This window comes from Thalassophryne amazonica, chromosome 15 (assembly GCF_902500255.1).
Source record: "Thalassophryne amazonica chromosome 15, fThaAma1.1, whole genome shotgun sequence".
Taxonomy (NCBI): domain Eukaryota; kingdom Metazoa; phylum Chordata; class Actinopteri; order Batrachoidiformes; family Batrachoididae; genus Thalassophryne; species Thalassophryne amazonica.
Window position 1 is genome coordinate 95,588,245 of NC_047117.1, and position 18,803 is coordinate 95,607,047.

General features: G+C 43.5%; 1 protein-coding gene across 1 annotated transcript in view; it reads left to right on the top strand.

Annotated features, from left to right (window-relative positions):
* LOC117526515 (transportin-2) overlaps positions 1-16,401 on the top strand; it is a 28,343-nt gene extending 11,942 nt beyond the window's left edge. Inside the window, exons 3-12 of the mRNA XM_034188576.1 lie at positions 8,633-8,708; positions 8,832-8,981; positions 9,089-9,195; positions 10,595-10,728; positions 10,810-10,891; positions 15,114-15,236; positions 15,320-15,438; positions 15,527-15,587; positions 15,683-15,854; positions 16,163-16,401. Of these exons, the coding sequence (XP_034044467.1) occupies positions 8,633-8,708; positions 8,832-8,981; positions 9,089-9,195; positions 10,595-10,728; positions 10,810-10,891; positions 15,114-15,236; positions 15,320-15,438; positions 15,527-15,587; positions 15,683-15,854; positions 16,163-16,386 (1,248 nt within the window). The 3' untranslated portion in view covers positions 16,387-16,401. The remainder of the gene's footprint in view (positions 1-8,632; positions 8,709-8,831; positions 8,982-9,088; positions 9,196-10,594; positions 10,729-10,809; positions 10,892-15,113; positions 15,237-15,319; positions 15,439-15,526; positions 15,588-15,682; positions 15,855-16,162) is intronic.
* Positions 16,402-18,803: the final 2,402 nt, after the last annotated feature.

Consider the following 18,803-nt stretch of genomic DNA (forward strand, 5'->3'; position numbering starts at 1 on the left):
CTTGAAGTTGATTGGCACCAAAAGCATTCTCACGCTTTAGGGGCACATAGATTTGACTGTCATCAGCATAAAGGTGAAATGACATCCCAGATCAACGAAAAACTGATCCCAGCAGAAGCAAATACAATGAAAAAAGGAGTGGCCCAAGAATGGACCCTTGTGACAGAGGAGTTGTGGAGGAAACAAAATTTCCAAGTCTTACACAAAAACTCCTATCCATTTAGTAGGATCTGAACCATTCTAGAGCATAGCCTTGAATGCCAACCACAATCTTAAGGCGATCTAGGAGGATCTCATCATCCACTGTGTCGAACACAGTGGTCAGATCCAACAACACCAAAACAACAATATGACCAGAATCAATGGACACCAGCATGTCATTAAAAACCCTCATCAAAGCTGACTCAGTACTATGAAAATTCTTAAAACCAGATTGAAAGACCTCAGGGATCTCAGCATCCTAAGATGGGAAGCAGTGTCGGGAACTCTGGCCCCAGGAATACATTTACCATCAGCTGGCATCTGTAACCTGACTTTGTGGGTGATAGAATCCCCTATCACTAAAGCCCGGTGTTTCAGCCTGGTGATAGGAGTGGAAGTCACCCATGGGCTCAAAGAACTCACAGCAGGCATATCCAAGGGAGAAAACAGCTTTCCTCAGCATTGGCATTGCAGTTTGAGAAAAATATTTTCTGCTAGGGATTTGGTACCTCGGGTCCAGCACTTTGATTAAATGCTTAAATCCCTCTTTCTCCACTGAGTTTAAAGGCATCATGTCTTTTGCAAGGCAAAAAGCAATTGCGTGTGTAATAGTTTTTCTCCTCTTAGAATGTTGCTCATATGGCGCAATGGCTGCAAAAGATGACATGATTGATTGCTGCTTTGGTTCAGTGGCTGCACCACTCGAAGTGGCAGAACTGCTAATGCTACATGTACTGGAGGCAGTGGCAGATTGTGAAGACTCTGCTCGCATGTTCATGCTTTCCATATATGAGGTCTGTTAGAAAAGTATCCGACCTTTTTGGAGTCTCTCGTCGTCTTTTCTTTGCAAGGAAATGGTGGAACAACTGGAGCAGCGCGACTGCATCAAATTTTGCCAGAAACTGGGGGACAGATAGGTGGAAACCATTCGGATTATTCAGACGGCTTTCAGTGGCTTTTCAGTCGTGTGACTATCCGAGAAATTGTGGAAGAGCTGGGCATGTTACAACATGTCCTTTGAGGCTTCAACACGACAGTGCTTTTGCTGCGCCGTCAGCTTCGTGGCGATGAATTTTGCTGCCACTCTTTTCATGGCAAAATCTTCTGTCACAGTGGAATGTGCCGAAAAAGTGCTGATGTCCACCTCTTGTGCAATTTCTCTGATAGTCACACGACGGTCCCACATCACCACAGAGTTCACTTTGGAAATGCTCTGGTCATTTCAGCATGTTGATGGCCGCCCGGAGCGTGGCTCAACCTTCTTTAAACCGGTTGTAACGCTCCTTAATCTGTGTGATGCCCAGAGGATTGTCACCGAAAGCCGTCTGAATAATCTGAATGGTTTCCACCTGGCTGTCGCCCAGTTTGTGGCAAAATTTGATGCAGTCGCGCTGCTCCAGTCGTTCCACCATTTTCCTTGCAAAGAAAAAACGACGAGAGACTCCACCCATCCTCACACAAAGGCTGCTTACAAGCAAATGATGCAATCGACAGGCGTGAAAAAACTCACGCATGTGCACGAAGGTTCAGGGTTTGCTCATGCAAGCACACCTGATTCAAATCCATCAGGTTTTTGAAAAAAATAAAAAGGTCGGATACTTTTCTAACAGACCTCGTAATCACTTGGGTGGTACCTCTTCAGATGATTAAACAGATTTGTTGTGTTGCCGGTTTTTGAGGGCACTGACCGCCGACATACCTTGCACATCGGCTTAATTTGTCATCCATCTGTGAAATATAGTGAAGATTCGTCCCATCCTGTCTATGGCTGATGCTGAGACCCTGATCCATGCGTTTGTCTCTTCTAGATTGGACTACTGCAATGTTCTATTTTCTGGTTTACCGCAGTCCAGCATTAGGGCTCTACAATTGGTTCAAAATGCTGCAGCCAGACTTTTGACACAATGCAGAAAGTTCAACCACATTCCACCCATTTTGGCGTCTCTTCACTGGCTTCCTGTCCCAGTGAGATCAGATTTTAAGGTTCTGCTACTAACCTATAAAATTATTGATGGACTGGCACCTCCCTACACACGACTAGACACGATGCTTTGCAGTAACTTACAGGCTTTATTACCCATATTCACAGAGAAAACATTATTTATGCAGAATAATAAATAAACAAACAAAAACAAAACACTGGGAGCCTGTATTTATGCTCTACCATTTAACATACTGCAACTAAGTAACAGGAGAACAAAAATTATTATTAGGCTGCAAAAGTGAAAGAAGCATGCCTGTTTTAGACAAACCAAACAAAACTATCATAAACACCACTGCAGTGGGTTCGCCATGGTGGGAATCTGTGGTAACAGAAAAAAAAGATCATGGCCCTCTTCCGCAGCAGTGGAGAAGTGTGCTGCTGATCTCCCGTCACTCTGGTAATGTGGCCCAAAAAGTTGCTCAAAATCCTCCTCGAGTCTGGCTTTCTTCCCAGTCACTGGCTGGCTCTGGTTATCGGGCACATTCTCCTCCTCCTCACCTTGGACAGCTACGTAAAATGAATAATGCTAAGTTTACCAAAGTTGTCCACATAAAAAGAGTAAAAAGTTTATATTATGTCCTAATGTGGACAACCTTTATATTATATTATAAAATAAACTGCTCAACTTTGTATGCTACATTTAAAATAAATCCATTGGACCCACCTGTTGCTCCAGACGGCTCTCCCAAGTTGTGCAGCAGGCTGATCAGGTGACTGTGCATCCTCTCTCTGGCTCTGCGAGATGAAGTTAAGATGTTTAAAGTGGAGATCTAACATGCAGGCGATGACTGGGACAGACTCCCTCAGATTCTCAGAATGCAGTTTGAAGCGTGTTTCCAGCTGCTGGCGGACTGTGTTTTTAAAAGATCGTATAACTCCCAGGTCAGATGCTTCAACACGCAGAGTGGTGCTGATCATGTTGAAAATCACCGGATAGATGAAGGCGAGTCCAACATGTAACTCTCTGCACATTATTTCAGTGGCCTTTGCCAGGGGTTGAAGTACCGGAACCAGCTGTTCAATGGCCTCCCACTGCAATGCTCTCAAATCAAGTGACTTCTGGACATTTGGCTTGGTGATGGTTTCATCAGCAAGTACAGACTGCACCGCAATCCTCTGATCAAACAGCCGCTGAACATGACGAAGGTGGAATTCCAACGAACTGGACAATCATTCTTGAGTTTGTTGGATTTTGTTCCCAGTTGTTCCTGCCGTTTCTTCAGGCCGCAAGTTGCAAATGATGATTGTCGAAAGTAGCTGACAACTCTCCGTGCTGCATCTACAGCTTTCACAACATCAGGTAGGGTTAATGCGGCTTTTATTGCCAGCTGCAGAGTGTGCGCAGTGCAACCCAGATCGTTTGGAAACATCTCACATAGCTCCATGGCTAGATTCATATTGCTTGCATTATCATGGACAGTGCAAAACACATTTATTCCCCATTCATGGATGATGTTAAACGATCGGCGATGTTGGCAGCAGTATGTCTTTCTGCCATAGCAGATGTACACAGCACCTTGGCCTTCAGCTCCCATGAGTCAGTGATGTAATGGGCGGTTGCTGTAATATATGGATCCATAGTGGACGATGTCCACAGATCTGTGGTTAGTGACACACTCTGATCTTTCATTTTGTTAGCGATTATTTCACAGAGGTTGTCATACTGGTGTTTAATAGCGCTCCACAGAGAGTTGTAAGATGGAACATCGTAGCCAGGTTCAAAAAAACAGTATCAACTCTCTGAAACCTTCCCCATGGACAGCAGCTGACGGTCTCATGTCATTGAGAATGAATTTCACCAGCAAATGAGTGATTTGTTTCCGCCGTTGTCCTGTCACAGCCGGGCGTTTGATGAAGGAGGCAATCGATCGTTGACTGGAGCCTGCCGGTCGTTCTGAAGTTAGCATTAGCGGATGGCTTTTCAAGTGACTGTGCATCGCAGTCGTACTTTTGTTGTACTTCAGCACAGCTTTGCAGATTTGGCATGTAACGGTAGTTGAACCAGAAGAGTCATCTTTAGTAAAATACTTCCACACTCTTGATTTTCTAGCTGTTTGCGAAGATTCAGCCTGCTCCTCGTCCTCGCCTTCCGTCTTTTTGGAATCCATTTTGTTGCCAGCAGTCACGTGACTGCAACTAGTCGACGTGAAATTTAAAAACTCGCGAGATTTTCTAGGTTCAACTGCTCAAGTCGACTAGTTCATGCAACCCCTAGTGACCCCGTGCTTTTTCTTCATTGAGTATAATGGTGGTTTGCATCTGTAGTGTTGCATTCGCTCCATCTGCTGTATTATATGTGTATTGCAACAATGTGCACACGTTATCGAGAAATATGCTCAGAGCTGATCATCGTAATCGACCTGAAATTTCTCAGGATCAACGATCACGATCACATAATTGCCCAGGCCTACATGCTAATGTTAGCATATTGGAGTTTCAGGAGCGAAGCAGTGATGATTTTCTTCTTGGCTTTCAGTTGGCTCAGGTTGAAGAGTTTTCCATCCATTCTACACATGATGTCAATTAATGGTGGCACCTTGTCCTTGTTTAGGTGGAGGTTTGTGGACCCGAACATGATGAAGAGCATAGGGGTGATGATGTAGCCCTCCTTTACTCCTGCTTGAACATTGATGGCTTCAGTTTTTGTGCCATTTACCAGAACCTTTGAAGATATCATCATGGAGAAAACTCAGGACCTTGATGAACTTCTCTAGACTGCCCGTTTTGCTCAGGATCTTCCATAGAAGGTGTTGAATACCTTTGTCTGGTTGGTGAAGGTGAGGTACAGCGGTTGGTAATGCTGTTGACACTTCTTGGAATTGGTCAATGATGATTATGTCTGTATCTCCTCTTCATGGTTTGAAGCCACTCTGGGTTTCAGAAAGGATGTTATCTGCTCATAATCTCAGACAGTTGTTGGCAGTCTGCAAGAACCTTTCCTCCAGTAGACAGTACGCACACTCTGTGATGGTTTCTGCAGTTAGACTTGTCTCCTTTCCACTTGTAGATGGTGACAATCATTGAGTCTAGGGCTGAAACGATTAGTCGAGTAACTCCAATAATTTGATGACAGAAAAATGTTTGAGGCAAATTCTATGCCTCGAAGCTCTGTTTAATGCTGTAGTACATATGCCAGGCCTGTGTGTGGCGCTGTAATGTCCCCAGAAAAAAAAAACCAGAAGACTAAACGCTAACCAATTTAGCACCAAAAGCTACCGCTTTCCAACGCAACACACAGAGTAAAATAAAGCCTTTTAGGAAAAAGAGGGTCTTCGCTGATCATCTGAAATAGCTTCCTGTGCATTTAACGCGAAGCAGTGCATTTTAGTCCATGGGCCAAGCAGGTTTTCGGTACCACTTAAGGGGAAAAAAACAACACTTAGAATCCAGCCTCAGTGTCTCATGGCCTACACAAACATGTATGATAGCCATCCCAGGGTGGTAGCTGTAGTCAGGTAGGGGTCAATGAAGAATTACACAGAGGTCAAACTTTAAAATGCTCCAATCATGTTGAAAACTATATCACATTATTTGTCTGATCATAACGATTCCAAAAAGGTATAGTTTGGTCTATCTATGATGGAATGTTATGGAGTTATTGGGTAAAAACAGCAAAAATGGTGACCTCTCTCTCTCTCCCTCCCCCGTCTGTCTCTCTCTCTCCCCGTCTGTCTCTTTCTCTCTCTTTCTGTCTTGTTTGCTCTCTCTCTCTCTCCCCCTCTCCCTCCTCCCCTGTCCATCTGTCTCTCTCTCTCCCCGTCTCTCTCTTTCTCTCTCTTTCTGTCTTGTTTGCTCTCTCTCTCTCTTCCTCCCTCCCCCCCGTCCGTCTGTCTCCCCATCTGTCTCTTTCTCTTTGTCTTGTTTGCTCTCTCTCTCTGTCCGTCTCTCTCCCTCCCCCCCATCCGTCTGTCTCTCTCTCTCCCCCATCCGTCTCTTTCTCCCTCTTTCTGTCTTGTTTGCTCTCTCGCTTTCTCTCTCCCTCCGTCTCTTTTGTTCTTTCTCCCTAGCTGTTTATTTCCCTTTCAGTGGACAGGATCTCTGTTTGCTGTCCTCCTCGACTGCATGCTGAGCCGCTTTGTGTTTCACAGCCGCAAGACACTGAAGCGGCTAACTTTTTAGCACACATTTTCAGCAACAATTCAGTTAGTTTTTCGGGAAATCCGTGCCCGACAAACAGACAATTTGAACCCAACAGCTGGGCAGGAATTTGCCGCTAACCACAGCTAGAACACTGTGAAACAGAGCTCTCTGAAACAGCCCTCTGAAAACCTCCGCCCGCTCAGCATAGAGCAAACAACAGCAGTTGAGAGGATTCACAGTGGCTCTTCTCTGGTATCGGAAAGTGTCGTGGGTTGGATCGGTATTTTCCGATACGTGAATTACGTCGGTATTGGAACCCGATACCAATCCGGGATCGGATCGGTCCCGTCCCTAGTGTTTGAATGTTGTTTGCATTGAGTACTGATGTCATCTTTGGTCTTCAGCAGGCTCAGGACACCTTTGCTTCAAAGCGGTGCTTGTCTTTGGTTGGTAGGGCCGTAGATTGCTTTGAAGGCACTGAAAAAGTCAAAGTCCTGACTCCAGCAAAGCTACACTCACAAGCTGAAAGATCAGTGGCTGCTGAAATCTGTAGTAGAAATAGATTTGGTCACTAAGAGACTATTACAAAAAGTGACTTTTGGTTATGTGATGAGTAACCCACATTTTGAGATGTTTGAGAATTTTTTCTCTCTCTCTCGACACGGCTTTCTTATACAAACGTCATCACCGACCAGTTGGTCTGATGCAAACACCCTGAATGAAAACTGTTCTGACAGTTCAGTCTTTATGAACAGTTGACACTAAGCTCAAGATTTTCCCGTAGAGTCTAACCAGATACCATTATATCAGAGGTCTCAAACCGGTTCCAGAAAGGGCCGAGAGGGTGCAGGCTCTCTGTGCAACCACCCACTCCAGCAGGTGATTTCACTGATTAACTGAGAGCCTGCACCCTCTCGGCCCTTTCTGGAACTGGTTTGAGACCTCTGCATTATATCAAACTGGGGTCCACGTGGACCCCATAATTAAAATGATTATAGAGCTCACAGTATTTAATCAAATACAGTCAAAAGAAGTGAAATTGCAATTGGTCCGCTTGAACCCCTGTGTGTACTGATCAGAGGTAATCATAAAATAACTGCCATTGAAAGCAGCATTTGATATATTTAAATATTTTACTGCAGCAACATTTACAAGGTCTTTTAGAAAAGTATCTGACCTTTTTATTTTTTGCAAAAACCTGATGGATTTGAATCACGTGTGCTTGCATGAGCCAACCTTGAACCTTCATGCGCATGCGTAAATTTTTTCATGACTGTCGATTGTGTCATTTGCTGCCAAACAGCTGGAGCAGCTCCGCATCAAATTTTGCCAGAAACTGGGCGACAGCCAGGTGGAAACCATTGGGAAGATTCAGACGGCTTTCGGTGACGATCCTCTGGGCGTCACACAGATTAAGGAGCGGTACAACCGGTTTAAAGACGTCTGCACAACGGTGGAGAGCAAGCCACGCTCCGGTCGGCCATCAACACACTGAAATGACCAGATCATTTCCAAACTGAATGCTGTGGTGATGTGGGACCGTCGTGTGACTGTCCGAGAAATTGCGGAAGAGGTGGACATCAGCACTTTTTCGGAATATTCCACTGTTACAGAAGATTTTGCCATGAAAAGAGTGGCGGTGAAATTCGTGCTGAAGCTGCTGACGGCGGAGCAAAAGCACCTCCGTGTTGAAGTCTCACAGGACATGCTGTGACATGCCCAGCTCTTCCACAATTTCTCGGATAGTCACACGACTGAAAAGCCACCGAAAGCCGTCTGAATCTGCCGAATGGTTTCCACCTGGCTGTCGCCCAGTCTCTGGCAAAATTTGATGCAGTCATGCTGCTCCAGTCGTTCCGTCTTTTTCCTTGCAATGAAAATCCACCTAGCGCACTACACATGTCCTCACACAAAGGCTGCTTACCAGAAAATGACGCAATCGACAGGCGTGAAAAAATTCACGTATGCGCACGAAGGTTCAAGGTTGGCTCATGCAAGCACACGTGATTCAAATCCATCAGGTTTTTGCAAAAATAAAAAGGTCCGATACTTTTCTAACAGACCTCGTATAGTGAAAACAGTTTTTGTTAAAAACTCATTTTTGTCCAAAATGTCGATTTATTGGCTAACTTGAAAAAGCTGTGCAGCTATTAATTATGTTTAAGATTGCTCATTTTTAACTGTTAAATCCAGTTATATTTTTGATGTTGCTGTGTTTTATACAATTGTAATAAAAGTAAATAAAATCCTGCTTAATATAATTTCTGTCCATAGTTTGATGTTGAAACTGTTGTTGATATTGTGACATCTTTAATCCTACGTGCGGCAGAATGCACTGGTTGTTGCATTCCTTAACAGAGTCTAAAGAAATTGGAGCAACTTAACAGGTTTCCAGATTTCAACAACTATCTCATCTTTGTTCTCACAAGCTTAAAATCTGAAGGTGTGTGTGTGTGTGTGTCACAGAATATGGATTAAAAAAAAAACACTAACTGCCACAAAATTGGTCAGATCTACATAATTTGCATCTGAAAGCCGTCCTTTAATCTGTCCCTGCCTCTTGCAGACGAGCCCACTCGCTCTCTGAGTGGACTGATACTGAAGAACAACGTGAAGGCTCACTATCAGAACTTCCCTCCTAATGTGGCTGATTTCATCAAACGAGAATGTCTCAACAACATCGGAGATCCTTCGCCGCTCATCAGAGCGACGATCGGTGGGTGTTTGAGTCCGGCGGCTCTGTCGGCAGTGGAACGTTTGCACAGAACAGGGAAGCATGTTGAAATGCTTCAAAGCCTGAGCTGTGCTTTCTTGTTCATCCAGGAATCCTGATCACCACAATAGCTTCCAAAGGAGAACTGCAGACCTGGCCGGAGCTTCTGCCTCAGCTCTGTAATCTGCTGAACTCTGAGGACTACAACACCTGTGAGGTCAGCCAAAAACGTGCTCTTTTTTTGAGAAGATGAACTTTGAGCTGCCTGCTTTTTAAGCCACTTTTAAATGTGCTGCTGTCACCTCTTTTCTCAGGCTCTCCCTCTCTCTCCACCACCTTTCATTATTGTCACATGCAGTGACGCGTTACTCTAATCTGACCACTTCTTTTAGTAACGAGTAATCTAACGCGTTAATCTTTCCAAGTCAGTAATCAGATTAAAGTTACTTCTCCAAGTCACTGTGCGTTACTATTATTTTTCATTGTGGGTCGACAGCAGCATTAAACTTGGTCTGTGGGCAGGAGGTCGGGGTTCGACTGAACTGCCCACTTTAAGCGAGCTGTGAGCTTTTCATCCGCGGTTTTTTTGCAGCTGCTCGACTCGTCCTCACCTATTAAAGGGCGGTGATCAGCACAGCTGCACTGAGCTTTACGAAGACATTTTTATACTTTTTTCCTCCTTTATTTAGAATTCTGATCTGAGCCGCTCCGTATCGTCTCGTTAAAAACAGCTGATCCTCGGCGACGCGTCAACAACTAACACTATTTTCCACTCAAATGCACCTAAACTCTCTTTCTGAGGACCACATGATGTGAAAACGCAATAAAACTTTCTTACCTGTAAATCTGGTCATGTTTTCTGCATAAATAAATGTTATCCATTCTTTGTGCTCAAACGCCAAAGCAGGGGCGAATCCATAAGGAATGGGGGCGTGGGGCAAGGATGTGCCCCCCCCCACAACACCCCTAGATTAAAGGTCCAGTTTTGAAGCCGTTTTTTACTACAACTACTAATATTGCTTAAAATAATAATAATTTGGACAAGTAAAATGTTTAGAGAGAATTTAAATGTTAGAAAAATGTTAGAATTTAATAGTTACATTTATAAACAATGTAGGTTTGAAATTGCAAGTTTTACTGTTGCAGTGCTGTCAACAGTTAAATATGAGGTCAAGAAAGAGGTCTTTATTTTACTTTTTATAAAACAAGTATTTATTTTCATTGAAGTCAAGAAAGGGTGACTATAAAGTGAGTTTTGGCAAAACAGGTATCATTGTCATGTTGAGGTGGCAGAGGGTTGTTGTCGGCAGCTGGGGAAAGTAACTAAAAAAGTAACTAGTAATCTAACTTAGTTACTTTTACAATTGAGTAATCAGTAAAGTAACTAAGTTACTTTTTCAAGGAGTAATCAGTAATTGGATTACTTTTTCAAAGTAACTGTGGCAACACTGGTCACATGGTGCTACTTGTGTGACATAAACAACACAGCTAATCATTAGTGGGCGGTGAACGATTGTGCATCACAGTTTTTCTTGGTGGTGAGAACCCTGCTGCAGGTGTTGTTTGGTTCATTTGTGTCCTTAATGTTCGTTCCTTTTGTTGTCTCTGTTCTTCAGGGTTCTTTTGGAGCGCTACAGAAGATCTGCGAGGATTCTTCAGAGTTGTTGGATAGTGACGCTCTGAACAGGCCTCTCAACATCATGATGCCAAAGTTCCTCCAGTTTTTTAAACACTGCAGCCCCAAGATCAGGTCAGAGGAGTCCACATCCTGCTCTGTTACATCTCTTCAATGTGATTACACTGTCCTCATACTTGGTTTGTTGTCTTTCAGGTCACATGCTATAGCATGTGTGAACCAGTTTATCATTGGTCGAGCTCAAGCGCTGATGGATAACATCGACACCTTCATTGAGGTGGGAGATGAAATGGATCCTGCACATTTTTTAACAGTCTTTAAAGGTAGTCAATTCATTTGTGTAAAAATAAGGCCCTTAGCTGGTATTAAAGAGTCTTAAGTCAACCTTTCAAAGGTCTTTAAAATTCCAAGACACAGGAAGTAGGATTTTAGTCATATTTTCTTCTCATGTTGCAGATGAAAATAATCTAAATAAATGTCAATATCTTTTTTAATAATTCATTGAAAGCCTTTTGTGACACGATGCAATTTGAGACAGTGGAACCGACACTCCTCCTCTTCCTGGCGCTCGGCAGACAACTCGCTCAGCGTCACGCAACAACATGGGGAAGTGTAATTGAATGAAAATGGGCTTTTCAAGGAAGATTTTGCAGCGTGGCTTAAACCAGTTCCAGGGACTGTGTTGGAGGTACTGCACCTCTTATACAGGAAGTCCTTCAAACTTGGTGTCGCAGACCAAATGCCCCCCCCCCCCCCCCCCCCAAAAAAAAAATGGTCTGCCCTGCCTCCACTGCGCATGCGTCATTTGGGACCACAGCAGCACATTGGAGACGGACTCTCTACACCCAACGCGATCAAAGGGAATAATGTGATTATTAACCATCGGATGACAAAGTCAGACCTCTTAAATCATTCAAAAGTCAGTTTGAAGCAGAAACGAGGCGATAACCGGTGAGTTGCTACTGACGCACCAAAATGACATAGGCGCAGCAGCACGTCAGATGTCTGCTGTGCTGTGATTTTTAGGGGGGACTGTTTGTTCGGTGACACCTGCACAATAGGAATCAATACTCTGGAATTCTGCGTGCAACGTGAGAAGCACAAGACTAAAATCAGGACATCTTAAATCCAAGAAAAAGCTTAGTAACTCAGGATGAACTGGAAAAAACTGATGAACTTAATGATTTTTTTTTCTCAGGTTTGAAGCTCAGGATTTTTCATTGGAATGTAATCATGTGTTACAGTCTCTTCCTGCTACTGAGGTTGGGTTGGTAGTCAACCCCCATAAAATTAAGTTACTATTTAGTAGGGTTTGTAAGGGTAAATCCACAGGCCCTGATGGCATTTCTCCTTTTATTTTGGGGACCTGCACAGAAGAGCTCACTCCAGCTTGGTGCCCAGTCTGTAGACACACACACAGTTCCTAACCTCTGGAAAAATCGACTATTATTCCTGTTCCAAAGAAACCATGTCCAACTGAGAGTAATGATTATAGATCAGTTGCGTTAACGTCCGTGGTAGTTAAATGTTTGGCGAAATATATTATATCTATATTGAAAGCCGATGTCAGCTCTAAATTGGATCCACTGCAGTTTGCTTACAGACATGGACGAGGTGCAGACGATGCAGTTAATAGTATCACCCATTTGACCTTAAAGCATCTTGAGGACCCCAAGGCTTACGCATGTCTTTTATTTGTCGATTTTAGCTCTGCTTTTAATACCTTGCGTCCTCATCTTTTGTTAAGCAAACTGTCTCAGATGACTGCAGATCCGCTTATTGTGAAATGGTTTTATTCTTTTTTTAACTGATAGGACTCAGAATGTTAAAGTAAACAACACAGTCTCAGACTCCAGATTTATTAGCACAGGAGTACCTCAGGGTTGTGTTGCGTTCCCCTGTTTTGTTTACATTATATACAAATCATTGCAGCAGTCGTCTCCTCTGTAACGTTATCTTTAAGTTCTCTGATGACACTGCCGTCCTCAGCCTCTTGCACAAGGACAAAGATTGCTCATCATATTTTTCTGAGGCGAGTCTTTTGTTCAGTGGTGTGATGCCAATCACCTGGTTATAAATGTAAATAAAACACATGAAATGGTTCTAGATCCTCAGTCTGTTGGGGACCAGGCTCCAGTTGTTGTTCATGATCAAAAAATCCACCAGGTAAGCTCTTATAGACATCCAGGTGTTCACTTAGTCTATTTAGCTGGGGAGCCCATACTGATCATTTGTGTGCATGTTTACAGCAAAGACTGTTATTTTTTACGTTGACTTAGGGTGTTTGGTGTTGACCAGAAAGTTATGCTTTTATTTTATCGGGTGGTGGAGAGCATCATTAGATACAGGATGGCAGCATGGTATGGAAACTTATTGGTTCAGCTAAAATCAAAGCTTTCTCGCTTGGTGCAGACTGCTATGAAGATTATGGGGAGGACTGGAACCCTTCTCCTTCAGCCCATCTATGAGCAGTCTGTTCATAGGCAAGCACAGAAAATACTCTGTGATCCATCCCACATCCTCCATCAGGAGTATGAACTTTAACCATCTGGGAGACGATACAGAGTCCCCAAGTGCAAACTGAACACATACAAGAACTCTTTTGTTCCAACCTCAGTCAGACTCCTGAATGCTGCAGGGGTTGTCTGGGAGCAGCGTTAAGGGCTTTGTGCACGGATGTGTATGCATTTGTGAATATGTGTGTATGTGTTATACTTGTATGTAGACGTGTGTGTTTGTTTGTTTTCTGGGAATGTTTAGGTGATCGTAGCACATCCGACAAATGCTGTGCATGAATCGAATCGGTGATTCCATAATTTTTGCCAGGGGTTGTATGTAGACGTTGTGTGTGTGTGTGTGTGTGTGTATATGTGTGTGTGTGTGTATATACACTCAACAAAAATATAAATGCAACACTTTTGGTTTTGCTCCCATTTTGTATGAGATGAACTCAAAGATCTAAAACCTTTTCCACATACACAATATCATCATTTCCCTCAAATATTGTTCACAAACCAGTCTAAATCTGTGATAGTGAGCACTTCTCCTTTGCTGAGATAATCCATCCCACCTCACAGGTGTGCCATACCAAGATGCTGATTAGACACCATGATTAGTGCACAGGTGTGCCTTAGACTGCCCACAATAAAAGGCCACTCTGAAAGGTGCAGTTTTATCACACAGCACAATGCCACAGATGTCGCAAGATTTGAGGGAGCGTGCAATTGGCATGCTGACAGCAGGAATGTCAACCAGAGCTGTTGCTCATGTATTGAATGTTAATTTCTCTACCATAAGCCGTCTCCAAAGGCGTTTCAGAGAATTTGGCAGTACATCCAACCAGCCTCACAACCGCAGACCACGTGTAACCACACCAGCCCAGGACCTCCACATCCAGCATGTTCACCTCCAAGATCGTCTGAGACCAGCCACTGGGACAGCTGCTGGAACAATCGGTTTGCATAACCAAAGAATTTCTGCACAAACTGTCAGAAACCGTCTCAGGGAAGCTCATCTGCATGCTCGTCGTCCTCATCGGGGTCTCGACCTGACTCCAGTTCATCGTCATAACCGACTTGAGTGGGCAAATGCTCACATTCGCTGGCGTTTGGCACATTGGAGAGGTGTTCTCTTCACGGATGATGCAAAGGAGATGTGTTGCACTGCATGAGGCAAATGGTGGTCCCACCATATACTGACTGGTATCCCCCCCAATAAAACAAAACTGCACCTTTCAGAGTGGCCTTTTATTGTGGACAGTCTAAGGCACACCTGTGCACTAATCATGGTGTCTAATCAGTATCTTGATATGGCACACCTATGAGGTGGGATGGATTATCTCAGCAAAGGAGAAGTGCTCACTATCACAGATTTCGACTGGTTTGTGAACAATATTTGAGGGAAATGGTGATATTGTGTATGTGGAAAAAGTTTTAGATCTTTGAGTTCATCTCATACAAAATGGGAGCAAAACCAAAAGTGTTGCGTTTATATTTTTGTTGAGGGTATATATATATGTATATATATATATATATATATATATATATATATATATATATATATATATGTGTGTGTGTGTGTGTATAAGGGTGTATGTGTACAAGTAAGGTGTGTGCTTTAACTTATCTGTTTTAATCTGTTTTTTTTTTATTGTCTTATGATGCTGTTTTGATGGTATATTATATTACGGGAATGTGCAACATGCTGATGAATGTTCCATAGGCGTGTAAGCAGTGTACTGTTTGTTGTTGTATTTACTGATTTGAGACAGGAATGTTTGCAAAGCACTTGAAGTCCAAGACAAATTTCCCTTTGGGGACAGTATATGGTATCGTATCATTTAATGTATCACTATGTAGTTCCACCTTAAAATTTGAATATAATATATAAGATATACCTTACTGAATTTTCATGGAATAAAATACTGCAATACTTATCTGTAGCTTTTATTTTCTTTAATACCTTTCACATGAAACTCTGATTTCTTTTTTTGTGGTCAGAGTCTCTTTGCCCTGGCAGGTGATGAGGACAGTGAAGTGCGGAAGAACGTGTGCAGGGCACTTGTCATGCTGCTGGAGGTCCGCATTGATCGTCTTATTCCACACATGCACAGCATCATCCAGGTAAGGGTGGGACTAGAAGTAACTCTTCAGAGATGTTTTTAGGCTCCTGCTGTTCTTGAAGACCTCTCGCTGTCTGCTTTTAGTACATGCTGCAGCGTACCCAGGACCCAGATGAGAATGTGGCTCTGGAAGCCTGTGAGTTCTGGCTAACTTTGGCTGAACAACCTATCTGTAAAGAGGTTCTGTCTGGTCATCTGGTCCAGTAAGTGATTAAACGCTAACACTAAAGAGCTGTTGGGTCTTATCAGAATGCAGTCTGAGAAGGAACGTGGTTCTGTCTGTTGTCCCAGATTGATCCCTATTCTGGTGAATGGGATGAAATACTCTGAGATCGACATTATTCTTCTGAAGGTGAGCCGAGCCAAGAGAGGGCGACCTGCCCAGCCCTCACATGTTATTACTGTCACCGTCTCCGTCCACTGTCTCACGTCTTGATTGTTCTTCAGGGTGATGTTGAAGAGGATGAGACTATTCCAGACAGCGAGCAAGACATCAAGCCTCGCTTCCACAAGTCGCGTACTGTTACTCTGCAGCACGAAGGAGGAGACGGTGAGGAAGGAGAGGACATCGATGAAGATGAGGATGATGATGATGACACTTTGTCAGACTGGAACCTACGTAAGTCTCAGCTGTGGAACTCCACAAGTCTTCTGACTGCAGTATGTTAAATGATAAGACACAGCTTTCCTTTCGTCACATCAAGAATCATTTAGGAGGAAAACCCTGCATGTCCTTACATGGACTTATTCAGCTTTAATATCATTTACCCACATAATGGGTGGATACTTGGACACAGTTAGAGATGCTCCAAATGCTCAGTCCTTATGAACGACTGTGATTCATGATGAAGTGTTTGTCTTTGGCCCACTGCAAAGCTGCAGGTCTTCTGTGATCATCTGATGTCAAATTGTTTGGTCTTCCTGCAGGAAAGTGTTCAGCTGCAGCTTTGGATGTTCTTGCTAACGTTTTTCGTGAGGAGCTGCTTCCACATCTCCTGCCCCTCCTTAAAGGCCTGTTATTCCACCCAGACTGGGTCATCAAGGAGTCTGGCATCCTGGTGCTGGGAGCCATTGCTGAGGGTCAGACACAGTCTGTTTTTATTTCTCAAAATCGAGTGTTCTTCCATCATTTTTATGATGAGGTCATCTGATAAGACTGCCACCAGAATTGCATTGCAGAAAACAATGAAGCAATGTCATTGTACATCTTTACATACATACAGTGAAATTTGTCCTCTGCATTTGCTCTCATCACTCACTCATCTTCAACTACTTCTCCGGGTTCGGGTTGCAGGGGGCAACAGTTCCAGCAGGGGACCCCAGACTTCCCTTTCCTGGGCCACATTGACCACCTCTGACTTTGGGATCCCGAGGCGTTCCCAGGCCAGTGTGGAGATATAATCTCTCCACCTAGTCCTGGGTCTCCTCCCAGATGGACATGCCTGGAACACCTCCCTAGGGAGGTGCCCAGGGGGCATCCTTACCAGATGCCCGATGCATGCATTTACTCTCTACATTTAACCATCTTAATTACAGTCAGATACAGTCCAACCACGAGGAGCCGTGGGCAGCTACAGTCCAGCGCCCAGTGTCACCGACTGAAAGGTCCCCCCCTAAAATTTGGCTCCCCTGCCTTCACTGCGCATGCGTCATCATCCGCAGTTCACTGATTACCACCTCATTTCTGCTTCAAACTGAAAGCAAAGCACAGTTTTGTTCCATGAAATAGTTGCCATGGGTGATGTGTGAAGCAATGATGGTACCTTTTCGGTCCATCAAACATTTGCTGTGGTTGCTTTGAACCACGTGGTCGTGTTGTACCGCTGACGCATGAAACAGCTGCTGTAAGCGGGACTGTAAAATGATGATAGTGACGCTGAAAGTCTGGGCAGCTGTGTGCTGTGACCTGGCTGTTTCAATCTGTGAAATGGCTGCTGTGAGCGTGCTGCGCTGATGGAATCTGAGCCAGCTGTGTGTGGAGCTCTGCTCAGGCCGGGGAGGCTTGGAGCGGTGGCTGTGGTCCAAGCAGGGATGAGAATCACCCACCGATTGGTGGATTCCTTGACTTTTGGGATTTATTTAGTCATCTGTCGACATCTTTACAAATCCAGGGAGGAAAAAAAATTGAGGTGTGATGTGTTTGTGACAGTTCTCACATTAGTCACCGGGCATCGCTGTTACTGAGCAGCGTGGTGTGCACGAGGCTTGCCGATGAAGAAGAGCTGTTATGCTGAATGGCTGAGCAGCTTGTTCCGCACTTTGTTTGTCTGTAAATGTAAATAAAGCTACTTAATGAAACAAAGGCTGGGTAGTTAATGACAGGGCAGGGGCACCCTACGGAGTAAAAACTACTTTTCCTGAAAGACATCTCTCGTGTGAGATCCTGCATGCGAGAACTGCGTATTATGGGATGCATAATGCTGGCAAACAGGTTTTTGTGAGGAAAATGCGAGTGTGGCGGAGAAATCTGTAAAGATTGCAAAGAAAGGTTTGCGTGGACGTGGCTGGACAAAGTAATACCGCTGCCGACCTCCAGCCCTGATGTTGGACCAAATATCTACTCCTGATGTAAGTTAGCATATATTTAAAAAAAATTAACTTAAGAGGGTAAGAAAAATACAAATGGAAAAAAAATGGTTGAACACATCAACACAGGACACCAGGATTCAACATAAATTACTGAACAAGAGCCATAGTGGGCACAGTTCCACTAATCTGCTAATTATCGAAGATAATGTTTTCATTATCGGATTAGCTTTTCAGATAACTTTGAAAACCATCATCACACCAATTATCTTCTGATAAGTTTTGGTCCGATAATTTTTAGACCGCTAATGTATTTTTGCAGGCGTGGTGAACAACGCTTAACAGTTACAAACGTTTATGAAATCTAAAATCAGTTGAGTACCTACCTGTTAAATGTTTTGTAGTAGATGTGCAGTTCTATCCTCTGCAAACAAAGGAGAACTGGTTCCAGAAGAAACCGCTCTATCTTCTGCAGGCAAAGGAGAACTAGTTGTAGAAAATAAAAAAACTAATTTCTTTTGACCCTGTACTAATATGCTGGCAATATCACCTAAGTTATCCAGAGGCATACAGTTTTAACTTAGGGTTAAAGTTTTACCCAAGCTAATTTCGGACAAGTTATTTAAATTAACATCACGTCTGACGTTTTATAAAGTGAAAATATCAGATATATGTTTTAGTTTTAAAGTATTGCACTAATTTTGAAGGTTTTATTGTGGACATGCTGTGTCCAGATGCATTATGGGTAATCTCAGTACATTCACAACAAGAGAAATGCATTTGAGACGCTCTGATCAGGCTCCACACGGACAGCAGCATTAAACTCTTTGTATATTGTGCCTAAAACTCTTGTGAATATATTCTCTGGGTTTATAGACGTTATTGTGTTTGTTTTATGTAAAAATGCCAGAAGCAGCTCAGGTTGCTTCTCCATTATTTTCAGTTGGAATCATTGCAATCGATTCCTGTTTGCTCTTTAGAGTTCTGCTTATGTCAAACACTGTCTGTCGTCTTTATTCCAGAGTTATATATATATATATAA